General features: G+C 54.4%; 2 protein-coding genes across 6 annotated transcripts in view; both read left to right on the top strand.

Annotated features, from left to right (window-relative positions):
- Positions 1-27,883, top strand: part of ZDHHC18 (zDHHC palmitoyltransferase 18) — a 34,248-nt gene that overhangs the window by 3,466 nt on the left and 2,899 nt on the right. Inside the window, exons 2-10 of one of the 5 annotated variants that reach the window (XM_078073599.1) lie at positions 988-1,148; positions 13,297-13,446; positions 14,957-15,094; positions 15,205-15,253; positions 15,791-15,893; positions 17,305-17,417; positions 18,315-18,414; positions 20,720-20,797; positions 21,383-22,108. In XM_078073599.1, coding sequence (XP_077929725.1) covers positions 988-1,148; positions 13,297-13,446; positions 14,957-15,094; positions 15,205-15,253; positions 15,791-15,893; positions 17,305-17,417; positions 18,315-18,414; positions 20,720-20,761 — 856 coding nt within the window. In that variant the 3' untranslated portion in view covers positions 20,762-20,797; positions 21,383-22,108. Of the gene's footprint in view, positions 1-987; positions 1,149-13,296; positions 13,447-14,956; positions 15,095-15,204; positions 15,254-15,790; positions 15,894-17,304; positions 17,418-18,314; positions 20,269-20,719; positions 20,798-21,382; positions 22,109-23,432; positions 24,321-27,883 lie in introns of those variants that run through there. The other 4 variants (XM_078073600.1, XM_078073598.1, XM_078073601.1 and 1 more) reach the window with 4 other exon arrangements.
- SFN (stratifin) lies at positions 26,335-27,687 on the top strand. The gene has a single exon (XM_036116444.2). The coding sequence runs from the start codon at positions 26,444-26,446 to the stop codon at positions 27,188-27,190; it is 747 nt and encodes a 248-aa protein (XP_035972337.1). The 5' UTR covers positions 26,335-26,443; the 3' UTR covers positions 27,191-27,687.

Raw genomic sequence — 27,883 nt, 5'->3', positions numbered from 1 at the left:
CCAGAGCCTCTGGCGGTGGAGGCTCTGGAAGGAGCGTGCGGACGTCCACAGGTCTGCTTTTTGCAGCTGTGCCAGCTCCTTGGCTGATTCTGGCCTCCCAGCGGCCTGTCGTTTCCCGAGTAGCAGCTCCTCACCCCATCAGGTGCCGCTCTCATCTGGGAGGGAAGACAGCAGACGACAGCAGCTAATCGTGTGGGCAGCCCTCAGAGCCAGCCCGTGCACAGGCTCTTCTCCGGACCAGCTAGGCGCGGGGACCTGAACGCGCTGACTTGGGATGCCAGCCCTTGGATGACAGTGGCAGTGCTGGACCATGCTCTTCCGCCTAACCCCCTTCACCTGGCTGACGCTTTTCAGTCCTCAGATTTTAGCTTAGGCATTATCTCCTTCAGCCAGACTTTCCTGACTGTTCGGCTGTCTTCCTCTTGCCCGTGTGAGCACACACAGTCCTATGTGGCTCCCTGTCCACAGGTCTGTTTTCCCCACTAGACCAGAGCCTCATGGCGGCTGGGGAACAGCGCCCTTGTTCACTGCTGTTTGGGGAAGGTGTTGCCTGGCATATGTAAGACCTCGCTAAGTATTTGTGGAGTGAGTGAGTGAGTGAACATTTTCATGGATGGTCAACTCAAGCGAGTTGGTAGTGGCTGCCTGAAGCTTTGTGTTTAGAAGGATTCTGAGGCTGCAGCTAAGTGCAGGGGTTAAGAATGCTGGGATCTAGATTCCTCTCCTTAGCTCATATTAAAAAAAAGTGCTGGGATCTATTGATCATGTCTGCTATTGGCTCAGAGGGAAAGCGCAAGGATCACTTAGTGATGGCTGCCCGAGGCCCTGGCCTAGGAGCTGTCCCTCTTCCTCAGGGAAAGGCTCTCTGCACGGATGGGAATGCGGGGTGTTTCTGGGATGACAACACCTGCCTGGTGCTGCAGCCCTGTGCCGCAGGGAGCCCTCTGGGTATCTGCTCATCTCTCTCTCTCTCTCCCTGCCCCCCAGCTGTCCCTTCCTGGCCCGCCAGCTGACGCTCGCCATCCCCATCATCGCTGCCATCCTCTTCTTCTTCGTCATGAGCTGCCTGCTGCGGACCAGTTTCACCGACCCCGGGATCCTGCCCCGGGCCACCGTCTGTGAGGCAGCCGCCCTGGAGAAACAGATCGGTGAGGCTCCTACTCGGGCTGAAGCTGTATCTCTTAGCTCCGCGCTCCTTGATTTGAGAGGAGGCCTGAGTTTCTCTTCCCACACCTTGCCAGACACTGGGGGCGCGGTAGTAAGTAAGGCCGGCTGGAGCGGACACCAGAGTGGAAACACCTGATAAACCAGTGAGCAACGAAGCAAGCAAGAGATGCTGGCAAATGAAGGCTGTGGTGGCCGCCAGCTTAGTACTGAGCGCTCACGGGGGGCCCTGTGGGCTTTTCACCTCTTTACATGCGTGATCTTATTTCATCCCCCAGTAATCCCATGAGACAAGGACTGTTGTTATTCTCCTTTTACTGGTTACATTGAGTCTCAGAGGAGCAAAGTAAGTGGCCCAAGATCACCCAGGAGGTGGAAGAGCTGGGATGAGATCTCATACAGTCTGACCAGAGTCTCTGCCCTTAAACATTCGTGTACTTACTCATTCTCTCGTCAGACATTGGTTGAACCCCTCTTATGTGCCAGGCACTTTTCTTGATGCTGACGATATAGCAGTGAACAAATAGGACAATAATCCCCTGCCCTCTTGGAGCTGACGTTCCAGCAGGAGGAGAAGGACCGTTAGTAATTAAACATCTGGGATGTCAAAGAGGAAAGCAGGGAGGAAGGATGAGAGCTGGGGGAGGGTATATGGTTTTAAATAGGGTGGTCAGGGAAGGCTTCGTGAAGGAGGTGACTTCTGAGCAAAGAAGCAAAGATGTGAAGAGATGAGGAATTGAGCTGTGTGGGTATCTGGAGGAAGAGCACAGGAGGTGTAGGGAGTGGGCTTGTTTAGAGTAGGTGATCTGCGAAAGCTTCGAGGAGGAGGTGGTCCTTGAGAGGAGCCCTGAATGGTGTGATGGGAGCCAGTAATATGCAATCCAGAAATAGTAAAAGCCAAAGCCTGGAGCGGTGAACGAGCTGGTATGTTTAAGAACAGTAGGAAGGCCAGTGTGGCTAGAAAGAACCTGTGCTGCGAGGCGCCACAGACAGCCCTTGATTCCTCTTAGACCAGTGTGGGTCCCCCTGGGAGGCTGGGTGCTGGGGCCAGGGCCTTAATCTCAGCTTGCTCCACCCCAGCTCCTTCCTGCGGAGAAGTGACGTGGCTGTTTGCACACCTCAGGGGTTTCCGGTCCGTGGTCGGTTCCTTCCCCTAACAGAGTGGCTTTCAGACAGGCTTTTAAACATCTAACTGGCCTTGAAGAGACCCGGTAGCCTGTAAATGTCAGAGCCTGCTGCATCCAGCACTGGAAGTCAGTCCACTGATTCTTTGGAGCAACTCAGGAGGGTGGGCAGGAAGAGGGAGGATATTCTCTTGCTCTTTGTTCTGCGTCTCATTCCTCTGCCTAGGCCTGTCCTCGGCCACGCCCTCGGTTGCTGTCTTCCTCTGCCTGCAGCCAGCTTCCTCCCCCCTTGTAACCCTGGGCCGCTCACTGCTTGGCCTCCTAGACCTGACTCTGCTCCTTCAGAATCCTGCAGTCTGACCTGGGCAGTCCACCTGACAACGGGGGAGGCCCGGTGGCAGCCCGTTTCTCCTCCCTCCAAGTTGGGGCTAATCGTGGGCAGGATTATGATCCAGCTCAGCCTGAGCTTGGAGATCTGGCCGCCTGGAATCCTCTGGCCTCCTGTGAGCGGTGTGGGTAATAATAACAACTGTAATCCCCCATGTTTGGGGAGCGCTTGACTGTGTACTGAGTGTTTCCCATCCATTATCCCCACAAAACCTCCCCACAGCCCTGCTGTGCTCATGCAGAAACTGAGGCAGATGAACACACGGCCAGGGAGTGGAGGCATGGAGATGGACTATGTGCCTTGACTCCCAAACCCCTTGCTTTCTCTTCTGAGATGGCCACAGGGACATGTCTCTGGTCTTCGGTGGCCACACTGTCTTCATTCGTATGTCTCAACCCAGGTACTCTGTACTCTGAGATGCTTTCATGACCCCAGTTGGGCCAGACCTTCCATGACACGTTCCCAGAGCTCCTTGTCCTTCTTTTCTTGGCCCTGTGCTGCACGGTGATTGTTACAAAGTTGTTGGGCAGGCCCAGCAGCCTCTCCTGGACAGTGAGGGTCTTGTTCACCTAGTCTGCTGCTTGAGGGTCCAGGGATGTTGGCTGAATGGATGAGCCTCTGTAGAGGCCCTCCTTGCTGTCCCCAGGTGACCGATGGAGAGATAGTTGGAACTTCTCCCAATTAGGCATTATGGCTTTAATCACTTATGTGTTAATTCTATATGCTGACTCCTGAGTACAGGCGGAGGAGGTGGGAGGCCAAAAACAAATCTGATGTTGACCCTGCCTTCAGGCAGTTTCCAGGCTAGCTCAGTCCAAGGTGGTGTGTGACCACACCTGCAGGGGTGACCAGCTGCCCCGGGACGAGTAGGCTTTGGAAGAGGATCAGAGAAGCCAGGAGCATCTTCTGCCTGGAGGATGTGGAGAGGCTTCATGGAGAGATGCCTTGAGCCAAAGCTTAAGGTTTGGGTGGAGTTCAGGCATGGGAATATGTGTGAAGGGAGCCCTCCCTGCAGGTGGAACAGAGGAGGAGAGGACGGAGGGGGAAGGAGCGGGGACAGGCAGAGAACCCTGAGCAGGCCATATCAGCTGGAACAGGAGGACTACTTCAAAGAATTAGAGAAATTCTGGTTGGAGAATGGGGTGGAATTAGTCACTTGGGGCCCTAAATGTCAGGGTTGGAGACTTCCCTTTGAGAACAGCTGCCATGCCTGGGAAGTGACATCGTTGAGGCCTTTGAACTCTGAAACTTGAACGGGAGCCAGATTTGAGGGTGGGGCCAGGAGGTGTCTCATCAGGGTGAAATATATTTTCTCGAAAAGGACTAAGGTCACTGAGCCTTTTCGAGAAGGCTGGGGACCAGCTTCGAGGTGGATGGTGCTGTTCATATAAACACGAACTGATGATTACTGGGGCCCATGCAGACTGTGGGCTTCTCACTTTGGCCCCATAGGCCAGCAACTCCAGCCCAACAGGCTCTAGCCCAAGGCTGCCGCCCTACAAGGACCGTCTGAGGTGGGCTGACCAGCTCCTTCCAGTCTCGTGTCCTGGGAAACCCCTCAGTCATAGGCAAACCAAGGCGGTTGGTCACCCTGGTCTGAGATCTTGACTTGTCAGCTGGTGACCCATGCAGCTGGGTCTCCCTACAGGGCCATACAGAGTCCAGACACTCTGGGAAGTTGGAAAAGAGGTAAGGGGTGCCAACACTGCCCCCAAGAGGCTCCCAGTCTGATGGGAGACAATAGAAACATCCAGATCAGAGCAACAGACCCTGACCTAGACACGTTTACAGCTCACAGAACAGACATAAGGCTGCCTCTCCCTCCGCCACCACCCAGCAGGTCACGGACCGCAACTTGTCTGTGCCCAGAGTGTCTCCCCCCAGGCCCTTCTGAAGCCCACTGCCCTAGGGCAGACCTGCCCCATTTGCTACCCGGATTGGCTCTGCCGACCAGGCCCCAGCACCTGGCTTCTCCCTGCAATCACAGTTGTCTCTCCAAGACCCAGATGTGGCCCCAGGCCTCCCTGGCTTAGGATTTGGGTGATTCCCTGGTGGCCTCAGCAGCACTTCCTGAAGTTCGGTTATTTGGGTCCAGCCTTTATGATGTTTACGCTTTGTGCATCTCACCTTGTACCTTCATTTCCTTAGTATTTTCCTTTAAGCATTTCGTTTTGAAATGTATCTTTTTTTTTTTTTTTTAAAGATTTTATTTATTTATTTGACAGAGAGAGACATAGCGAGAGCAGGAACACAAGCAGGGGGAGTGGGAGAGTGAGAAGCAGGCTTCCTGCTGAGCAGGGAGCCCGATGTGGGACTCGATCCCAGGACCCTGGGATCATGACCTGAGCCGAAGGCAGACGCTTAACAACTGAGCCACCCAGGCGCCCCGTTTTGAAATGTATCTTACAAAGAAAGTTTGTATCACCCTTGTAAGCGGAAAGCCTCTTACTCCTAATAGAAGATAATCATCAAAACAAAACATAACAATGTTACAGATTCTTGGTGGTTACACTTGCCTGCAGAAATAGTCACTTTAAGGCCTGATCACAGCTCTTAGGTATTAGAAGTCAAGCGTTTTCCTCTTGATGGAGTCAAAGGCTTGAAAGAAAATTGAAAAGGGGCTAACTTGGGCGCCTGGGTGGCTCAGTCGTTAAGCGTCTGCCTTCGGCTCAGGTCATGATCCCAGGGTCCTGGGATCGAGTCCCACATCCGGCTCCCTGCTCAGCAGGAAGCCTGCTTCTCCCTCTCCCACTCCCCCTGCTTGTGTTCCTGCTCTCGCTATCTCTCGCTCTCTGTCAAATAAATAAATAAATAAATCTTTAAAAAAAAAAAAAAGAAAAGGGGCTAACTTTCTGATCCCATGAATCAATGTTACTTAGTGTTGCGGCCAGGAAACAGATCATCTTCCCCCTTCCTGAAAACTTGCCCGCAGAGGTGCGCTCGCTTGCAGGCTCAAGGCCAAGCCCAGCCTACCTGCCCCCGCCCCCGGAGCCCCCAGCCACGCTGTGCGCGTTCACGCCTCTGTGCCTTTGCTTTGTTCACACAGCCCCCTCTACCGCTGTCCCTCTTTCCCTGGTGAGCCAGACGGCTCATTCCTCCTGATCCAGCTTAATTATGCTTCACCTTTTGTTGCTTCCTTGAATGCCGCCTCCAGCCCCCACCCCACACGTTCCCCCTGGGATCGAGTATAGACGCCAGTCATACCATGAATCCTCGAGCTGTGGGTTCGGCCTTTCTATCTCTCATTCCCGTCACCATCTGACAAGTCTGATATGATTATTACTGAGTGAGGAACTGAGGCTCCGAGAGGTTAGGCGGGCTTCCTCAAAGAAACAAGCCAACAGGTGGCCAGGCCAGGTTCCCAAATGAGATCAGGCTGGCCCCAGAGTCACCAGACTTGACTCACAGTGCCTCTTACATGGACTCGGTGATTATCCACTTCACCTGCTCCCTCTGCCCTCAGGCCAAGCTCTTCCTGTGTCCTCCGGCCTGTCCCTCAGCTGGTAGGTGGTGGGCGCTCCATAAGCCTCTGGCATGAACAGAAATGGTCACGTGGGGATTACGGTGACCCACGGCCTGGGCACTGTGGCTGACCTTGCACTGACCTAGAAGCTGGGGAGACCCCACCCTGCCGCTGTTTCCTCCACAGGGGGGGGCAATGGAAGGCCAACAGTCAGCACCCAGCAAGGCGGGTGGCGATCCCGGCCTTCCCTCACGAAAGCCTGCTCGGTAGCTCATGCCGGCCCCCGGGGCCTTCCCCGCCAGCCACGGGGCTTCAGTCACAGACCCAGGCATCTGGCTCTGACTGCAGAATGCCGGCCTGCTCCCCTCCCTGGGCTGTGGTTGCTGTGGAGAGACCCATAGCATGGCCCTTGTGAGGGAGGAAGTGTGGGGAGATTCATTTGCTTCTCACAGGTGTTCAGGGGGAAGAGCCTTGCCCCTCATTACCACATCCCCAGGGGCTTTAGAGCCCCGGCTACGTGCCTGGGGGCAGCAGGAAGGCCTTGCTAGCAGGAAAGGCCTTTTTACGTCTTGGGGGAAAACCCGAAGCAGAAAGCCGTGGAGTAGATCTTAGATTCCCTTAGGGCAGAAATAGCATCTCTTACCACTCTTTCTTCTTTTCTTTTTTTTTTTTTTTAAGATTTTATTTATTTATTTGACAGAGAGAGAGAGCACAAGTAGGCAGAGCAGTAGACAGAGGGAGAGGGAGAAGCAGGCTCCCCGACGTGGGACTCGATCCCAGGACTCTGGATCATGACCTGAGCCGAAGGCAGACGCTCAACCAACTGAGCCACCCAGGCGCCCCTCTTCCTTCTTTTCTTCAACAAATATCTAGACTAGGTGAACAAAGCAAATGCGGTTTTTTGTCTTGTTTAAAGGAAGCACTAGGCCCAACGTGGGGCTTGAACTCATAACCCCGGGATCAAGAGTCGGGGACACTCTACTGACTGAGCCAGCCAGGCACGCCCCCTCCCCCCGTTTTTTCCTAATTTTTATTTTTAACTTTCGTTTAAATTTTATTTTTTTATGTATTTTTAAGGTTTTTGTTGTTGTTTTTTGTTTTGTTTTGTTTTTTAGTAGGCTCCACACCATGGAGCCCAAAGCAGGGCTTGAACTCACAACCTTGAGATCAAGACCTGAGCTGAAATCAAGAGTCAGATGCTGAACTGACTGAGCTACCCAGATGCCCCAAGATTTTATTTTATTTTATTTTATTTTATTAAGTAATCTCTATACCCAGTGTGGGGCTCAAACTTATAACCCTAAGATCAAGAGTCACATGTTGTACCAACTGAGCCAGCTAGGAGCCTTTAATTTATTTTTTTTAAAGGAACCATATTTGACTTATCTGTATGTACTTGCCTCTTCTCCCCTCACCTGCCACCCCCCGGCCTTGTACAATATCTTGACATAGTAGTTGGTAATGTCTGAGAGAATGTTTGGAAGACAAGGGTTCTAATTTCAGCCCTACCTTATACATACTATTGGAGTGAAGTCCGTGTCCTCATCTGTAAAATGTGGGTACATACCCCCTTGCCCAGCCCAGAGCATCTTTGGTGCATCAAGTGAGACAGGGAATATCAGTGCACTTTGAAAATTGTTTGTCTCTATTGAAACTTAAGAGGCGGAGCCTTGTGGTCAGGAATGGCAGAGGGACTTGTCTGGCACTAATAAGCTGTTGGCAGGAATGCATGGAGGAGGAGTCCAGCGCCGGGGTTGGTTTGCATGAATAAACAGTGGGACAGGCTGAGGGGCATCCCTGCACATTCACAGGGGCATCCCTGCAAGGCCTCCTTTGACCCAACTTGGTGAGGGCCCTGGTGCATCTGGGGGGCTCCCTTGCTCCAGGGGGACACTTTCTCCCCCGCCCCCGGCTCTTAGCAGCCCAAGGAAGTTGGGTGTGCAGAGCTTTACTTCCTCTTTCTCTGCGTTCTCGAGAGGAGGAAGCCTGGTCCCCGGAGGCCACAACATACTGGTAGGAATCCCCTCCCTGCCTGGGGGCCTGTGGGAACCCAAGTGAGGATTCCAGGAATTTCCTCCTCCTCTTTCCTCAGGTGGGTCTGTGGCTGCCCTTCACTCACGGATGAGTTGGGTTCTGAAGTTTGGTAAATAAGTTGTTTGGAATATAGTTTTTCTATGGGAAGAACAATAATAATAATGGCTAGTGTTTATTCAGCCCTGGCCCAGTGCTAGATGTTTTGCTAATAAGCCCACTTGCTGAGTTCTCGCTTCATCTTCCTTTACAACACTAGGAGGCAAGTTTGATTATGTCCCATTTTCTTTTTTAGCAGATGAAGGCACAGAGAAGTTAAGCCACTTGACCCATATCACATAACTAGTTGCGGTTGGGCCACATACATATCTGTCTGGCTTCAAAGCTTGTGTCCAAGCCTGGAAGCCAGCAGTGGGCAGGGACGAGAGGTGGACCTGGGGCCCATGGGGTAGGGTTACAGGTTGGGTTTGGAGTAGCACCAAGAGTTTTGGAAAGAGGTGGAGAACGGTGCAAGCTGGAGTGTCCCAGCGTGAACTGTGTGTCAGGACTGAGGCTCCTGTGAATCTCGCCCCGGGCTCAGGGCTGTCCTGCCGCATCGCACTGAGCCCCTGCCACAATCCTGTGAGTCTGAGACTGTCTTCTCTCCACTTGACGGATGAGGAAGCCGAGGCTCCGGGAGGTGAAGGGACTTCCTTCGGTAGCGAGTGGGCAGCAAAATCATGTTTCAAACCTAGTGTTGCAGACTCCGGAGCCCGTGCCAGCACAGCTGTTAGTAAGTACTCACCAAGCGCCAGTTCCTTCCCAGGTACTGTTTCTGATCCTTCTATAAGCCTTCCAGCCTGTTGTTATTTGTCTGCTTTTTCACATGCAACCACAGGCTCACAGAGGTTCAGTCCCCTCCCTGACGGCACTAGCTCGGGAATGGGTCAGGATTTGAACTCTAGGCCTGCCTGAGTCCACAGCGTGTATTCTCTCCTCTTTGCCTGCTCCCCGATGGCTCATAGGCCTGGGACTGCCTGTTTCTCCCACCAGCCCTGCCCTCAGCGGGCATGCGGTCTAGGGGGAGAGCCAGCGTCCCCGTACACAGCAGCCCCATCACAGCCCAGCAGGGAGCAGGCGCTGGGTGTGAGGCACCAAGAGCCCCCATGGCAGCAGTGCTCGGAGAAGCTTCTGGAAGACTGGACAGGGAGCAGGAGAGTCCTGGTGAGCAAGGAGAAGGCAGGGGCCAGGGCTTGGTCGGAACAGGGGCAGGAAGCTGAAGCTGCAGGGACTCGGGGAGGAGTGGTGGGAGAAAAGCCAGGAGCAGAGGTCGGGCCCAATTGTGGAGGGTCCTAGTATCAGGACAGGAAGTTGTCCTTTATCTGGTTTTTAGGGGAGGCCAGTGAAGGGTTGTAACTCAAAAGGGGTTATTTAGAGAAATGTGGTGGTGTGTGCAAGGGGGGTTGGAAGGCGGAGGGGCTGGGAGCAGGGAGCCTTCTGGGGAAGCTGTTTGGTGATAGGGGCCTGGGTTAGGGCATTGGGAGGAGAGTGAAAGATTATGAAGGAAGATCCTGACGAGGCCTAGCGACTGGCCGTGAAGGGGTAAGGGAGAAGGAAGGGTCTGCAAAGGGTCTCCAAACGGAGTTTCCCTGCCTCTGCAACTCGCTGGCTCTGTGGCTTTGGGTAACTTCCCTAACCTCTCTGGGCCTGTTTTCTCATTTGTAAACTGAAGGGGTTAGAAGAGAAGCGGGCAGTGAAGGGACAATTTTCAAGTGTTCACTCTGTGCTAGGGGCTGTGTTAGATGTTCTTTGAGGTTCTTTCCAGCTCATGGACTGTGCCGCTGGCAGAAATAAGGAACCAGGCAGGGTTGAATAACACTCATTGTGACACTTTAAAATTTAAAAAAAACCTCAAACCCAAGTTTTTGGAAACTTGGGTTCACATCTGGGTTCTGCCACTTCCTAGCTGGGAGTGGCCTCGAGCACGTCGCTTCACCTCACTGAAAAGTCTCCTTAACTGTGACCTAGAGGTGGTAATGATAACCTTACCTCCTGGGATGTTCTCGGGGTTCAAGAAGATAATGTATGCAACGTGCTCAGCATATAGTAGGTGCTCAGTGAAGTGTTTCCTCTTCCTTGCCTCTTCCTTTCTTTCTCTTTATAATTCTGTGCACTTCTTCAGTGTTTACTTTGTGCCACTTAACGTATATTAACTCATTTAACCCTCACAACAGCCCTATGATGGGGGTACTGTTATTATCCACATTTCAGTGATCAAGGAAACAGAGGCACAGAGAGATTAAATGACTTGCCGGTCGGACATCTAGCATATGCTGTCGTTAGGAGAAACCCAGCTAGTGAGAGGTGGAGCCAGGATTCATGCTCCGTTCTACCCGTTCCTCCCATCTTACAGGTGAGAAAACCGAGGCTCAGAGAAGTTCACTTGACTTCAGCAAGTCTGGCAAAACCAGGGTTCAGAGTGTGTCCACTGACCTCACACCCCCTGCCCTTTACCCTGCTGCCGGTTTTAGAGAAGAAACGTTCGGGTGCTGAGCTCCATTTTAAACACACGGTGGTTGGGGTGATGGTGAACAGCCTAGCAAGAGTCTGTTTGGTAACTGGAATGTGAGACCCAAGTCCGTTTGCTTCATTGATGCATGCCAGGCGCCTAGAATAGTGCCTGGCCCCTGGTAGGCAGTCCGTAAGTTATTGCTGGAGGCACGTGGCCAAACTGGAGATGCTGTCTGGGGAGTGCATTCAGTAGAAGCAACAGCTGGGAACATTGCTAAGGGCTGGGGATCACAAGCAGCCTCATGGGACTGTCAGAATTCTGTCCAGGAAGGAGCCACTGCTTTGGGGACTTTGGTCCTTTGAGGCCTGGGGGACCAAGAGGTTCAGTGGGTAGAATTGTGGGCTTTTGCATGTGGCAGACCCGGGTTCGGATTCCTGTTCACCCGCATCTGAGCTTCATGACCTCGGACAAGTTACTTAAACCTCTTTTTGTTAAGTTTTCACTGAAGAATAATGGGCTTACAAGATGTGTACAAATCATAAGTGTTCTGTTTGTTGAGTGTTCACAAACCAAACACACACATATAATCAGCACCCAGATCAAGAAACACTATATGAGCAGTGTCCCGGGACCCTCCCCCCCCACCCTTGTACATGTCAGGTCTGTTTCTGGATTCTCTTTTCTGTTCCATTGATCAGCATTTCTACCCTTGCACCCAAACCAGGCCTTCTTAAGTACTAGAGCTTTATCATTAGTCTTGAGATCTAGTCATATAAGTCCTTTAGCTTTTTCCTTCAAGAATGCCTTGGCTATTCATGGCTCTTTGCATTTCTGTATAAATTTTAGATTGAATTTGTCAATTTCATCTCCCCCAAAAAACATACTGGGATTTTTTTTTTTTTTTTTAAGATTTTATTTATTGGGACACCTGGGTGGCTCAGTCGGTTAAGCGGCCGCCTTCGGCCCAGGTCATGATCCCAGGGTCCTGGGATCGAGTCCCACATCAGGCTCCTTGCTCAGCAGGGAACCTGCTTCTCCGTCTCTCTCCATCTGCTTGTGCTCTCTCTGTCAAATAAATAAAATTTTTTTTTTTTTAAGATTTTATTTATTTGCGAGAGAGAGAATGAGAGACAGAGAGCATGAGAGGAAGGAGGGTCAGAGGGAGAAGCAGACTCCCCGCCGAGCAGGGAGCCCAATGTGGGACTCGATCCCGGAACTCCAGGATCATGACCTGAGCCGAAGGCAGTCGCTTAACCAACTGAGCCACCCAGGCGCCCCTCAAATAAATAAAATCTTAAAAAAAAAAAAAAAAGATTTTATTTATTTATTTGACACAGAGAGACACAGCGAGAGAGGGAACACAAGCCAGGGCAGAGGGAGAGGGAGAAGCAGGCTTCTCGCGGAGCAGGGAGCCCGATGCGGGGCTCGATCCCAGGACCCTGGGATCATGACCTGAGCCGAAGGCAGATGCTTAACGACTGAGCCACCCAGGCGGCCCATACTGGGATTTTTGACTTGAATTATGTTGATGTACAGATTGATTTAGGGAGAATAAATCCATTTCTAATGCTGAGTCTTTTAATCCATGAGTACAATATATTTCTGCATTTCTTTTCCACTTAAAATTTCTATTATGAAAAATTTCAAATATACAGAAAAGTGGGAAAATACAATGAATTTCTACATGTTCACTATCTAAATAGTTGTTATTAGTGTCTCTTATTTATATCTTATATACTTATAATTTCTTTCTTTTTTCTTTAATTTTTTAAAAGACTTTATTTTTAAGGAATCTCTACACCCAACATGGGGCTAGAACTCACAATCCCAAGATCAAGAGTCACATGCCCTTCTGACTGAGCCAGCCAGACACCCCTATGCTTATAATTTGTAAACCATTTCATAGTAAATTATAGACATTATAGACACTTTATCCATAAATACTTCAACATGTGTCTCCAAAGTCTAAAGACAGCCTCCTGCATGACCACAATTCCATTATTACAGCTAGGAAAATTAATAGCTCCCAAATTTCTAACCTATATTCCTTTTTCCCCAGTTCCCCACCAAATGTCTTTCTTGTTGCTGTGTTTTGTTTTGCTTTTCAAAACGGGATCCAATCTAAGATCGTGCATTGCATTTGTTCGTGTCTCTTAATTTAGAGCCATCTCCTTCTCTTTGTAAGTGACATTGATTTTGTTAGAGATCAGGCCAGTGGTCTTGTAGGCGTCCCACATTCTGGATCTGATTGCTTTCTCATAGTGTTGTTTACTTTGTCCTTCCATCTCCTGAACCTCCTGGAAACTGGAACTTAGCTCGGGCTTGACTAGATTCAGATAAACCTCCCTAAGTCTTCCCAGGGTCTCCTTCTCAAAGTTGTATACGGCCGGTGGTGCGTGAGCCGGTGTGTAAAGCTTTAGCACAGGGCTTGGCACGCAGCAAGTTTCGGTAGGCGGTAGCAGATCTTCATAGTTGTCCCCGCCTTGGGCCTGCCTTTTATCCCAGTGGCTTGTTCCCAGGAAGCGGTTTCCTGAAGGCTTCTCTTGTCCCCACTAGGGAGCAGTGGCTTCTCCCCAGCCGGGGCTCTTGGCTCTGGGCTCGAAGATCCCCCATCTCCCTCTCCTCCCACCCTCAGATAACACAGGCAGTTCCACATACCGGCCACCCCCTCGGACCCGGGAGGTGATGATCAACGGGCAGATGGTCAAGTTGAAGTACTGCTTCACCTGCAAGATGTTTCGGCCACCACGGACGTCACACTGCAGTGTCTGTGACAACTGTGTGGGTAAGTGGGAGGCAGCAGGGAGTGATGCAGGGAGCCCTGGAGACAGGGGAGTCACTCATGGGGGTGAGGCTGTGTCTGAATCAGCCAGAGCTGGGCAGGAAGTCTGCTTCACCCAAATTCGCTTGGACCGAGGAGGGGCTATAGGGAGAGGCGCAGAGTGTGACCAGTGGTATCTTGGCTTCAGCCCAGGATTGGTAGATTCTTTTCCCCCAGCTCTGAAGTATGGGGCAGATACAGAGAGGCCCTGGACCCTTCTTCCAGGCCTCAGCCTGGTTCTCAGTAGGTCCAAGCTTCCAGGAACCAGAGACTGGAGCAATAACATTCTAGATACTTTTGGGCCAGAAAGAGAATGATTTATCATCCAGTGGCCCAGGGCCAGCTATACTGAATGACTTTGGATCTGATTCCCAGGGTTTGGGAGGGACAAGAATCTGGGAACAGAGGAGTTCAAGCTGGTAAGGTGGAGAGGATGTAGCCAGGATTGGAAGCTAAGCTCCTGACCCACAATTGCAGTGGTTGCTGGGGAACCGGAGACTGTTTTGTCTCCTCTTCTTGCTCGCCAGAGGCCAGACAGCCCTGATGGGGACTGGGGGTGTGCCCCTGGGAGGGTGTCATAAGGGAAATGCTATGTAAGAGGACCCAGGCAAGCTGAGCCATGGTGACTGTGTATGGTCTCCAGGCAGTGAGCTCATCACACTAGCTCAGCGCTCCCCGAGTGAGAGAACAGCAGGGAACACCCATGACAGTAGGCAGGGAAGTGGGTGACTCAGTGAGTGTTATTCATCCCTGAGGATCCACTCCCCCCACCCCCCCACCCCCCCGTGAAGAGTGCTGGCCATGGTGTGAGGCCTGCAATGGGCTTGTGATCCATATTCTCACAGAGGACTTTCCTTACCAGTCTGGGTGTGATCCGGGCCTTTCATGCCAGCTCTCCGCAAGTGACAGAGCAGCCCAGCCCCTCCCTGGGCCTCTAGTTCTAGAGCAAGGAATGGGGATCCTTGGTGGTTGGCATGTGGCCAGGGTCATAGGCCAGGCAACAAGTACTTTTTTGTGGATCTTTGTACCAGGCACTGCTGGACCCTAGGGTTCAGCTCAGTGTGAGGCCAAAACAGGCCCCCTCATGGAGTTTACAACTGAGCAGGGGTCCTTGGCCAGGCCACTAGTTACCAATAAGTATGTAAACACATGGGCCAAGAGCTGCAGATAAGGAACGGGGCGGATAACAGAGGGCCCTCACCTTGTCTGGGATCAGAGGCTTTCTTAAGGAAGTGGCTTTGCAGCTGAGTCATGAAGGGGGAATTACCCTTAACCAGGTGAAGAGACAGCGAATGTGGGGCAGTAGGAACCTGTGCACAAAGGTCCAGAAGCAGGGAGCGTCCGAGGAATGGTGGGTGGGTGCGTGCAGAGAGCCTGGCGGGGAGGAAAGCCCCAGCCGTGGCGTGAGGCCTCTGAACACCTGTGCTGGTCGCAGGCCAGGGACACTAACCCGTCTCCCCTGGCCCTTTTCCAGAACGGTTTGACCATCACTGTCCTTGGGTGGGCAACTGTGTGGGGAGACGGAACTACCGCTTCTTCTACGCATTTATTCTCTCCCTCTCGTTCCTGACGGCCTTCATCTTCGCCTGTGTGGTCACCCACCTGACGCTGCGTGAGTTGGGGTAGGGGGCAGGGGCAAGCGGGATGGGGCGCCAGCAAGCTCAAGTCAGGGGGCTGTGGTAACTCTCCGAGCTGTGCCCTGTCCTGTTTTTTCTTGCCCAGGCTCTCAGGGAAGCAACTTCCTCTCCACTCTGAAGGAGACACCAGCAAGATATCCTTTGTCATCTGGTGGATGCCCTGGTGGGAGCAAGGCCCCTTCACTGGGGTGGGTTCCCACACCTCCTATAAACAGAGGGGAATGGTGTAGAGCCAGTGTTTGTCCTCAAGAGTAATCCGCTGTACCAGCTGCTTCTGTTCCTGCCCGGGCTAGAACTGATCCTAAGTGGCCTGAGCAGGGGCCTGGGGTGTCCAAGAACTCTGAGGAGTCCCACAGTCCCTGTCTTCCCTTAAGACACCAAGCTTCCTGGACCATGTCCTATATGGGGTTCTGGGTGCCTGGAATCCTCATTTCCCTCTACTGTCCATTACCCATCCTGCTCTTGAAGGGGCTCCCAAGCCCTCCTTAGGGCCCAGGAGGTGATCCTGCTGAGAAATGGTGAGTGGGCCACAGGAAGGTTACAAACTCCCTTCCTTTCTGAGGAAATAGCTCATGGAAGGATAGGTGAGAAAGGCAGAGCGTGGCAAGCTCCCAGGCTCAAGGGAGGCTCCCGGCCCTGTCCCCGTGTGCGTCCTTGACCCCCGTGCTCACTGTGCTGGAGTTGGTGATCTGCTTCTTCTCCATCTGGTCCATCCTGGGCCTCTCAGGGTTTCATACTTACCTCGTCGCCTCCAACCTGACAACTAACGAAGATGTGAGTAAGGCTGGATCCTGGGCAGGGTCCTGGGAAGGAGGCAGGGCTGAGGGAGCCTGGGGCGGCCACCGTGCAGCCTGACTCTCGGCTGCTGGGGTGACATGGGTGGAGACATTGCCTTCCAGCTCTCACGGCTTGGCCCCGGGAGACCCAGTGCAGGCTTCGAAGACCCCGTGTGCCTGGGCCCCCGGCGCGGGCTTTCCCGCTAACCGAGAGGCAGTGCTGCGCCGTAAGCCATTACGTTAGCCCGCGTGTGCCTGTTTCCAGGGTTCTTTTGGGGTCCTTTTGCCAACTCTGAAGCAGAAGGAAAAGGGATGCTTTTCTCCCGTTTGGTGGCTGAGTGAGCCCCAAGGTCACACAGCTGGAAAGGGACAGAGCCAGGGCTGGGGCCGGAAGCCACGGCTCAGCTTCCTGTGCCCCCCACCACACTGCACTCGGAGACTGTCAGGGTGTCCCTGGGCTCCCTTACCGAGGGGGACAGCGAGGACAGGACCGGGAGGCCGTCTTGCAGCCCTCTACCAGCAAGCATTGTTTGAGCACCCCCTGTGTGCCCAGCCCGTGGGCCAGACCTGACCTCCCCTTCCTGTTCTCGCAAACACTAAGGAAGCACATGAGAGCATCTGTGCCTCGGCCGCCGTCACATATGCTCAGAGGCCCGTGACCAACAGAAAACACATTTTTTGACCTCAGCCTCTCATTCCGGGAAACAAAACTGAGCACTCATGTTGGGGTATCATGTGCTGGATGATTGGTACAGAGCAGAAATGACATCAGCCAGCATCTCCCAAGGCGGTTTCGTGGGTGCTAGTTCTTCAGCGTGTTACTGGGGGTTAGGTAAAAAGATGTGTGGTGGCCAAGTAAGTTTGGAAAACTCTGGGCTAGAGTCAGGCAGGTATCCTTCCTTGCTAGACTCCCCGGTGCCTTTGATCTGGCTTCGCGGATCTAGAGACGGGCAGGATCTCATCGAATGCCCCACTGATGGTGTCAGAGTTCCCTGTTTTTCAAATGAGGACTGAGATTCAGAGAAGTGGCCTCTCCAGGGTCATCAGTGTGTCGGTGGCAGGGCCAGGGTTCACAGCCAGGTCAGCCTGAGCCCCGTCCCCTTGCACGACCTTCACTTGTAGGTGGCTGGCCAGAGAAGAGAGGATGCACCCAAAAGGTTGCCTTTGGAGGCTTCTCTGGCTGGGCTCTGTTTTCTGTCCTGATGAGGGCTTCTTCCTCTCTGCCAGGTCCCCCCCACATCCAGCAGTCCCCCACACTCACTGAATAGCCCGGGTTAAAGACACATCCCCTCCAATAGTCTATCCAGAATTGGTTTCAGAATTCACCAGTTTTTCCCAGCCTCTAGACCTCCCTCCTAAAAAATGGAAGCAAGGGAGGTACCTGACTCAGACCTCCTTCCTGCTGGCAGATCAAAGGCTCGTGGTCCAGCAAGAGGGGCGGTGAGGCCTCCATCAATCCCTACAGCCATAGAAGTGTTATCACCAACTGCTGTGCTGTGCTCTGCGGCCCCCTACCTCCCAGGTAAGCCAGGGGTAGCGGGGAGAGGTCCCAGACCTGGCCTGGCCAGTGCAGGGCAGCCCTGTGAGTCCACACCTCTCAAAGAGGTTCTGGAAGCAGGAGACCTCTCCTCACAGCACGGAAACCCTCTGCCCACCATCCCCTGCAGAGTGTACTCAAGGCATTTGTCACGTAAAAGAATTCTGTGTAATTAATAACCTATGCTCATTGTAGAAAAAAATTAAGTACAAAATATTAAGAAGAGTATTAGATATCACCTGTAATCTTGTTCGCCAGGGATCACCACAGTTAATGTTTGGGCCACGCTTGAGCAACTCTGCCCTTCTGGTGCTGATGGCCTCTTCGGGTGGGGCCTCCATCCTCCCTCCTGGCGGGAGAGCCCTGGTGGCTCAGACCTGCTGGGAAGTGCCCCTCTGTCTGCACACCAGGGGGCGCCAGAGCGCCAGAACAGCTGTTAAATTGCAGTGGACGCTGCGGGAACAAGACTTCGCACACTGTCCACCCCCACCCCACCAGCTTCTCCTGCCTGATAGGCCCGTCATGCTTGCCGTGGGGGTGGGGGGGGGTGACAGTGGGCATCGCACTATTTCCAAATGCCCTTTCGTCCTGCTCTTCCCCTTCCCCGCAGCCTGGCTCTGTGGCAGCCAGACAGCAAAATGGGCTGCTTTGAATTAACAGGGAATAAATCCGGTGGCCAAAACCAGGTGTCCAGAGTGCAGAGCGGGCCCTTCTGGAAGGGAAGGGTCTTGAGCCCCCAACTGGAGATCAACTCCCCTTTCTCAGGGTTTCCAGGACTGGGTCTTTCCTTGGCTGGGAAATGGCCTGTGCCATTCGGCCCCCCGGCCTGGATCACCGGTGTCGGGCGGGGGCCCTCACATGTCCCCTCTTGTGTTTTGGAAGCCTGATTGACCGAAGGGGATTTGTGCAGTCTGACACCGTGTTGCCCTCGCCCGTCAGAAGCGATGAGCCAGCCTACGGAGCCAAGCCCGACGCCAGCATGGTAGGAGGCCACCCCTGAACTGGGCTCAGTACTTGCCACCTGCTGGCCTGTCCACCCCTCTGCACTCACCTGCCGCCCTCCACACCTGCCGGGACCCTCCCCATTCCACCCACGGGAAGCAGAGCCGCCAAAGACTCTTTCGTATTTATTTCCCACCCTGCGTGGCTTTCCCCACACCTCCATGGCTGTACCCTCTGCTCCCCAAACCCAAGTTCCCACAGCCTTGGGCCCTAGATCCCCCCAGCTGATCAGTGGGAGGAGTGACAGGAGAGAGAGGCCAGGGCCCCCGAGGCCGCGAGGGGACCGTGCCACGTCTCTGCCTGTGCCAGGGCAAGCCCTGTGTGAGTGAGGGTGCCGACTGAGTGCGATGCCTCCCAGGTAGGGGAGCTGCTGGGCTCTGCTCAGCCCGGGTCCTGGCGGTGAAGCAGGACCCACGAGCATTCGGCTCTGGACAGCAGGCTATAGGAGAGGATGCCTCCTCCGTGGGCTGCTTTGGTTTGTGGGCTCCTTCATTCTCTTTGTGATGACCATTGTTCTTCCGTTTTTGTTCTTGTTTTTTATATGGGGTTGGCCAGTGGGATAGAGCTGGGGTTCCAGATAGAAAGGGCAGAGGTGGGGGCGGGTGGGGGACAGCCTGTGTCAGAGGAAGCTACCCAAGACCTCAGCTCCTGCATGATTCCTGGGCAGCACACTAGGAAGTGGGGGCCTTGCCCCCTCGCTACCCATGGAGGGTTCTCTGAGGGATCCCAGTCTGGCGCCCCACCTCTCTCCCAAGTCCGTTCTTGGGCTGGGCGGGTTACACTCATGCTGGCAATACTTGAAACGGGTTTATTAATGCTGGGTATTTTGCACAATTTTATAGACCTCTTTTCTACGTAGCATTTTTTAAATGGAAGAAGAAAAAAAAAAGTCAGCCACATTGCTCTCTGTGTAGTGCCAGGTTAAGGATTATCAGAAGGCAAGTTGGTTTTAATAAATTTATAAGAGAACTTCTGGCTGGGGAGTGTGTGTGAGTGTGTATGTGTGTGTGTGTGTTCGCATGTGCCCTTGTGCGAATGAGGCTGGCTTCCACTTCCCTACACCCCCTGGGCTGCCCCTCTCCCCGCCATCCCCCTCGGGTGTCAGCGAGCAGCAGCAGGAGCAGCCTGAGCTGTGGCCACAGGGAGCCCGTGCCTGGATCACAAGAGACCCCTGGGTTGTCGCTGCAGCTCAGCCCCCGTCCTCCTGCCTTTCCTTCCTCCTCGGACATTAGGAAGCCTGGGACCTGCCCAGACAGGCTGAGGCTGGGCGGGGCGGATGGGGTAATGGCTGGGGGGAGCGGCTGCCATTCTACAAGCCACACTCCCTCCTCTGGGCTCTGAGTATGCGACCTAGTGCCAGTGGCTAGAGGACGGGGAGTCTCTGCCCACTGGAAGACTCCGTCCAGAGAAAAGGGAGGAAAGAGCAGGGTGGTCCAAGAGGCGAGTGAAGGTCGGCCTAAATCTGGGCCAGAAACTCAAAGGATGTCCCTTCTCTGCTGGAAACTATAGCTTCTTGTCAAAATAGGAAATTATTCTGTCCCCCTCCTTGGCCCTTCAGGTGGCCTGAAGCCCTGGGAAAGTGACGAGGAAGTCCTCGCATCTTGCCCTTCCTTGCTGCAGAGGCTAGTGGGTCAGAGGCAGCTGAGAAATGGCAGTCCCAGAGGGTCGCCTCTGGGAGAAGCAGCTCTGCCCTAGTGGCAGGACCCTGGGCCATGCTACAGCGGTGCTGGGAAGTGGGGAGGGAGCTGGCTAGAGGAGGGGACTCCCACCTGCCTTTTATTTAAGCCAGTATTCTTTGTTCCTGCTTGTAATAAAATTTTTGTTTTTAAGAGTTGATTTGCTTGGGTTTGGTTTTTGTTTGCTCTTTCTTTGCTGAGGTTCCAACTGGCAGCGCTCTGTTCTTTCAGCCAAACTTGGTCTTCCCTGGGGAGGCAGAAGGCAGGAAGCCCAGTGATATGGTTAACGTTCTCCTCTCCTGGCTGAGTCTGTCTGCTGGAGGCCGGGCAAGGGGGCGAGGCCCCCGTGAGCATGTAAGAAGAGGCCATCCTGTCCCCTCTTGGTCCCCTCTACTTTCCCCTGCCTCAGGGACTTAGAGACTCCCAAGTTCTTCCTCGTTGCTGTGTTTCCACTCTGACCCCCCAGGGACTGCCCAGCTAAGAAAAGGTTTCTGAGACAGTAGGTTCCAGTTTGTGAGCCGGAGCCTCCCTGGCCCCCAGCCCCACCTGGGCACAGGGCCCAGCCAGACGACTCCTAACACTGGCCCGCCTCTCTGGTATCTCCCCCAGGAGGACACCTGTCAGGATTTTGCCATCTCCTGCTCAGCCTGAGGGGAGCTACCAGGCCTCTTTGCAGAGGGTTAGCTGGTAAGACCGAACCTCCCCGTCAGCCAGCACTGCCCGCCCCCCTCACACACCGTCTCATCCTCATCGCATGCCTCGCCAACCCCACGGAGCCCATTCATCTGTCCGGTGTGTGGTGTGGTGTGCGTGCTGGCGGTGGTAGGGCCGCCAGGGCTTCCCCCCCAAACAGAAGGATCGGGGCGTGAGGGCAGGGCTAAGAGCCCAGCCCTGCTCTGGACTGAGGAAGTAGCTTCACGCAGAGCAGCTCTCCCACTGGAGCAGGAGGCGAAGGGCGAGGCTGGGGAGAGGGGGGCGTACCCGCTCCGAGCGGCTTGGGCCTGCTCTGCTGGTTCAGTGCTGCTGGCCTGGTGTGCAGGAGCCCTCAGTCACTAACCCTTGGGTCCTGGCTTTCTGTCCCTGCTGAGCTCTCACCCGCCCGTTTTCTCTCCTGCTTCGTTGCCTGCCGCCCAAGCCTCGGCCCTTCTGTGGGGAAGAGGCAGGTGCTGGGGTAGGCCCTGTCCCCGCCAGCGCCCTGCAGGCCTCCTCTCTCCTCCCAATCCCGCTAACCCTGTCTCTTCTCCTTCTCTGCCGTCCTGCTGGGATCTCCAGTGTGTGCGGGGGCTTAAGGACCTCCTGAGGACCGCTGCTCTCTGCCTCTCCAGGAGTGGCCTGAGGGGCGCCAGGCACCCGGCACCTCCGCCTGCCTAACCTGTGGCCCGTCTGCCACCGTCTGTGCCTACAGGGTCTGCCCCCAAGCCTGCCCCCCACGTGTACTCTCCAGAGCCCCCCACAGGGGGCAGGGGCTGGCCTCTTGCCCCCATCCCCACTCCATGCCAGCCAGAGTGTAGAAAGCCATAACGCAGCTGTCAGCACAATGATATAACACTATGCTGAACCTTGCCCCCTTTTCCACTTCCCGTCCCCTTCCCCAGATCCGTAAGGGGTCAAGACTCTGCAGGAATCTGGCCTTACAGCCTGCCCCCTCCCAGCATCGGGCATAGCCGTAGTGGAGCTGAGCAGGTTTCTTCAGGAGCCTCTGGGGTGTTGGGGGTTGATGACGCTGCTGAACAAGTTTGGTGACTGTTCTAAGCACAACCGGTTTGACACTGTTCCCACGGCCCCTCGGTCCCCACTACCCCAAGTAGGTAAGGTGCAAGGAGGATGCTTGAGCCCTTTGCCCCAGGCACTGAGAGACTGAGCTAGCTCTGACAGCCCTTCAGACTAAAGGAAACTGGGCTGGGCCTAGGAAATAGGCTGAGTCCACGGCCGGGGGCTGCTTGTCTGCCGTCCTGTACCTTTTTTAACCGAAATAAAGATTTCCCTCTTCTTGCCATATCCTTGGCTGTCTGGTGCCACCTTTACTTGGGGTCCAGGGGTGAGGCCTGTGATGAGTGTGCAGAACATCCGGCTTACCCTCACCGCCAGCTTTGTTCTAGTTGGTCAGCACCGTTCCGGAGATTTAAAGATTTATTTATTGAGTGAGTGGCGGGGTGGCAGGGGAGGCGGAGGGAGAGGATCTTAAAGCAGACTCCCTGCTGAGCGCAGAGCCCGACGCAGGGCTCTGATCCATGAGATCAGACCTGAGCCGCAACCAAGAGTCCGTCGCTTAACCGACTGAGCCACCCAGGCGCCCCTGTTCTGGAGATTTAAAAGAAGAGGCGCAGTGAAGCCAGAAGTGACACCGGAAATGTAGCCAGTGTCCTCTTCTAGAACTGGTCTTAGTGCTAGAGACCTTCAAGCCTTACCTGACCTCAACTCTGAAAAGTCCCACCAAGGTGGGACTGTCACCCCTTGAACTGAACGCAGTCCAGGTTAACAATCTCATGGACCCTTCCCTCCCCCCAGCTGCTGCCCCACACTGAGATACACGCACTATATGCTAAGAGCTCACAAATAATTATGGCAGCCATTTAGCAAGCGCTAGCCGAGGGCCAGGCCCACTTTCTCACCTAAACCTATGAGAAAGGTGATGTCAGCTTTTTTACAGATGAGGGAACTGAAGCGCAAGGAAGGCACAGGAGTTGCGCAGGGTCTCCCAACTGATAAAGCAGCAAATCTAGGATTTGAACCCAATCTCTGCCATAACCTCTGACCCTTCTGCACTACCCAAGGAATGAATAGGGCTGCTTCAGGAGGAGGGGACCTCAGAGGGAAAACCCAGCTAGAGGCTGTTATTCACAGCCATCAGAGGGCTTAGAGGTGATCTGTGCTGGCCTCCTTGTACTCATGGGGAAACTGAGGCTCAGAGGCAGGAAGGGACCCTCCCTTTCCCCTGAAAGGCCTTAAAACAGATTTGGGATGCAGTCCCTAGGCTGACATTCCAATCTCTTTCCACTAACTGCACACTGTATCCTAGACTGGACTGGTCTAGGAGATGTGGGATACTCTAAACAACAGTGCCTTGAGGAGAAAAAGACGGGATAGCTGAGTCACTTAAAAGTAATCTAATATTCCCTCCCAAAGGCAACTAGTAGGGTGAGCCCTTGGCTGGATAACTGAACTCTTGGTTACAACTAACCAGGGGGAGAGGTGTCATACCTTCCTCCAGTCACCTGTTTAATTTGACCATTCCAAGACTGGAAAAAATTTCATAGGAAGTTCTTCCTGGATTCTAATCACTCCCTCCTGCTATATTCAGAGTCCTGTCTTCTGTTCTCAGTGCAGATAGATAGCAACAACTGGTGGCTGCCTTCTCTGTCACAAGCCTGTGATTACCAGCTAAGGATTGGCTGCCTCTTGAACCTGCTGGCGGGATGGATGCTATATGGAAGACAGCAGGCAGGAGGAGGAAAGCCCCCTTGGCCGCAGTCCCGGCTCCTGTCCTGCTGACTCAGGCGACTGACGGTGGGACTCCGTGCCCTGCCAGGGCCTGCCGCCTCCTGCCTGCCTGGGCTCCTGGACTTGGGAAACGGAGGCCTGGAGGCAAAGGGAGGTGTCTGAGACAGGAACTGAGTCAGGATCGACAGGCTAGAGCAGGCAGGGTAGCCTGGCTCCCAGATTCACCCCTAAGCTTCAGCAGGGGAGGGGGAGGAGTGAAGAGGCTTCCTTTCGCTCTTCTCTCTTCTGGCTGTGCTGAGGGCATGGAGCTTGTGGTCTCCATCACCAGGTCTCCTGGCTTAACTGATAGGAAGAGAATGCTGCCTTCCTAGAAACAGAGCACCTCCAAAATTCCTAGGCCTGCCAGGCCCTGCCTTCCAGGTTTCTGGTGCTCTGGGATCTCCAGCTTCCCCCCAGGACTTGGGAAAGCCTGAGCTGGATGGCTAGTATAAAGGAAGGTCCCTGAGGGCCTCGGGCCTGCGTAGGCCAGAGGAATGTCAGCTGGAGAGGGAGGAGCCAGTGCTGAGTGAGCACATCTGACCATTCATCTGTCTTCCCTCTCTTAGGGACACTCAACAGGGCAGGGTCCAGTCCTCGGCTGAGGCTTGGTTTGGGACCCTTTGTCATTTCACAGAACCCAGCCTCATGTTAGTGCTTTGAGTGTATGTGATTATAATAATAAGATTGGTTGGATTGTTTCATGTGATAATAAAAGTCGCCATTCACTCTACTAAGGGCTTTTCCAGCAACTCATTTAATCTTCACAAGAAGCCCCATTTTACGCTTAGGAAGACAGAGGCTCACAGAGGTTAAGTCACTTGGCCAAGGCTGTACAGCTTCTAAAAATTAAACCCAGGCAGTCTGATTCCAAAGATTCTAGGCTATTCTATCTCTTACGGAAAAATAATACATATCTACCATTGAACAAAATAAGAAAATCAAAAGGAAAAAAATCACTCGGAATCCCACTACCTAAAGATACACTCTATTAAATTAGTATTTTAATGTATTTCCTTTCCATCATTTTCTGTGTCAGTGATCCCATCTGAGCAAAGCCTTAGAGATGTCAAGCCTAAAATCCCTTCTGCTTCCTTGGAAACCCTGTAGTATCTGCCCAGGCATGCTCCTACATTTCCTTCAAAGAGGCAGATCTCATCTTTGGGCCTCAGCGTTCTGGCCTAAGCCTCCCTCCAGGAGGGGAAGGTGGGTATTCAGGCACCAACCAAGAGGAACCAGGGAGGGACAGCCCTGTGAGATGGCCCTGGCGCAAAGATTAAGCTGGCTGGATCCCAGTGAGGGGAGCCCCACCCCTGAGCCCCATCTGAGCTTTCGCTAGGGGTGGGGCAGATAAGCAGGAACCCACCCTCACGGGCATGGTGCCAACACCTTCAGGTGAAACTCCTGGCTGAATGAGAACAGCATCCCAGCAAACAGGGACAGAAGGCTGGCAAGAGAGAAGTCTCCCATCTCTGAGGCCTCTGCCAGGGGTCAGAGGGAGGGCCATAGTCAAAGGGAAGGGACAGAGAAATTTCTGAGAGGCAGGCTGGGGGAGGCAGCACTCACCTGGGACTGCTACCCCATAAAACAAAATAGTATGTGTCACCACCTTCTTTATCTCGGTCCTGTCTCTTTCCCCAGGTGCTAGCGTCCCCCCCTGGGGAACCAAATTGGGCTGAGCACCCAAGTGGCCTGCTTCCCAGCCTTTGACAGAGGGCAGGCTGAGTCAGGCAGGAAAGCTGGGCCCCCACCCTGTGGGAGCCCCACTGATACATGATGGCAGGCGGCTCGGAGTGGGTAGATGACCTGGCGTGGAGAGCCAGAGGGCAGGTCCTCAAACAAGTGGCAACAGGCCACCAACTTGAAAGGGAAAATTGTGCTGTGATGGGGAAGGTGTCCAACAAACCTACTGGGTGACTAATTACAAAGGCTGGGCTGGAGCGTCAGGGGCCGCTCGTTAAACACCTCATTAAGTGGCACCCTGAGCAATGCCACCTGTGCATTCTGGGAACTCAGAGGGAACCCTGAGGGGGAGCGATGACCAGGGGATAGAACCATTTCAGGTAGACTCCGGAAGAAGGCTGGATCTCACTTCTAAATACAGCCTGGAGCTCACAAGTCAGAGGCCTTGACAAGAGAAGCCAGAGGAAGTAGGATGCAGGGGACTTAGTAGCTGTGTGACCCTGAGCACCTCTCATCCCTTGGCATTCCCATCTCTAAAGTGGGAGTAATAGTCACAGTCTGGCCCATCTCACAGAGACATAGGAGGGATTAAATTCAATCATGGATGGGAAGGTGCTCGGGAAACTACAGCCCTACATAAACATAATTATCTCACCTGAACCAAGGTGGGAAATGTATGTGGTAGGATTAAGAACCCCAGCCTCCTGGGTGCACCTGTCTTCATGGGCCTCTAGCTAGGCCGAAGCAACCAGTCGGTTGAAGCCATCCTCGGCCCCTGGAAGAACACCAGGAAGGAGGATGTGATTTGAGCAACTGGGGCAGCTATGTGGGCATTCACGTATTCGAATCCCTGAACAAGAGGGGGCAGCCTGGAGCCTGGAAAGGTGTCTGCAGGTGGGGCCAACAGCCGGCCGGATTTCTCCTGCTGACTGCCCTGATGACTCACCCCATATCCCAGCCTTTTACCTTTAAGGAAGGGCCGGAAAGGGTGTGGGGAGACGAGGAGAGGGAGGCAGGTCCTGGGCCCCAGCCCCGCCCTCTGTCCCTCCCCACCCTTCTCTGGGGCCAGGCCATCCAGCCAAAAGGCAGGCCGAGAGCCGGAGAGGCACAGAATCCGGCACTGGTTTCAAGGCAGCCAGCTAGCCCGCCGCCTGTCTGTCTGTCACCAGAGCCATGGAGAGAGCCAGTCTGATCCAGAAGGCCAAGCTGGCAGAGCAGGCTGAGCGCTATGAGGACATGGCAGCCTTCATGAAGAGCGCCGTGGAAAAGGGTGAGGAGCTGTCCTGCGAAGAGCGGAACTTGCTCTCAGTGGCCTACAAGAATGTGGTGGGTGGCCAGAGGGCTGCCTGGAGGGTCCTGTCCAGTATCGAGCAGAAGGGCAATGAAGAGAGCTCGGAAGAGAAGGGCCCCGAGGTGCGAGAGTACCGGGAGAAGGTGGAGACCGAGCTCCGGGGCGTGTGTGACACGGTGCTGGGCCTGCTGGACACCCACCTCATCAAGGAGGCCGGTGATGCCGAAAGTCGGGTCTTCTACCTGAAAATGAAGGGCGACTACTACCGCTACCTGGCCGAGGTGGCCACTGGTGACGACAAGAAGCGCATCATTGACTCAGCCAGGTCGGCCTACCAGGAGGCCATGGACATCAGCAAGAAGGAGATGCCACCCACCAACCCCATCCGCCTGGGCCTGGCCCTGAACTTTTCTGTCTTCCACTACGAGATCGCCAACAGCCCCGAGGAGGCCATCTCACTGGCCAAGACCACCTTCGACGAGGCCATGGCTGACCTGCACACCCTCAGCGAGGACTCCTACAAAGACAGCACCCTCATCATGCAGCTGCTGCGAGACAACCTGACGCTGTGGACCGCCGACAGCGCCGGGGAAGAGGCCGGCGAGGCTCCCGAGGAGCCCCAGAGCTGAGCCGCGGCCGCCCCCCCCCCCGCCGCGCCCGGCCCCCTCCAGCACCCCGCCCGTGGCAGAGAGGACTAGTATGGGGTGGGAGCCCCGACCCTTCTCCCCCAACGCTCTGCCCCCCGCTCACAAAAGCTCCGAGGAGAGGGACCAGCAGAGCCAGGGGGGCCGGCTCTTCCTGCAGCTGCCGGTGCTCCTCACCGGCGGTCAGCCCCCCACCCCTGCTCTCTGCACCCCTCCGCCAAACCCCACCGCCTACCGGGCCACCTCCAACCCCTCTTGCCTCCCTCCCGCCCCCGTGTGCCCCTGAATCTTAGGAATTGAGGAGTGTCCCACCCTTGCGGCTGAGAGCGGGGCTGTGTGGCAGAGTCTGGAAACGAGTGTGTGAGAGACTGAGAGCGAGTGAGAGCGAGTGAGAGCGAGCGCGGAGGACCCAGGATGACAGGGAATGCGTGTCTGCTGGCTGTGACCCTGTTTCCTCTCAATAAAGTTCCCCTGTGACACTCCTCCTGTCTCTTCCAGTTATTGGTGGACGGATGGGACAGGGATTGGCTTATGATTTGGAGACCTTGACTTCTGCTTCTGCTTTAGGGCCCTGACCTCTCAAGGGGCTGGCTCAGGCACCCACGGGCAAGACTCTGGAGCCAGTGACTCCAGGTGAGAGGCTGCGGGGTGCGGGCGCAGCTCTCCACCATGTGGCCC

This window comes from Halichoerus grypus, chromosome 5, assembly GCF_964656455.1.
Source record: "Halichoerus grypus chromosome 5, mHalGry1.hap1.1, whole genome shotgun sequence".
NCBI classification, from domain to species: domain Eukaryota; kingdom Metazoa; phylum Chordata; class Mammalia; order Carnivora; family Phocidae; genus Halichoerus; species Halichoerus grypus.
Note: the sequence above shows the minus strand (reverse complement) of the source record. Positions and strands in the feature narration are given on the sequence as shown.

What these genes read in the sequence shown, in the direction of transcription:
- SFN (XM_036116444.2), top strand. Translation starts at nt 26,444, where the DNA reads ATGGAGAGAGCCAGTCTGATCCAGAAGGCCAAGCTGGCAGAGCAGGCT.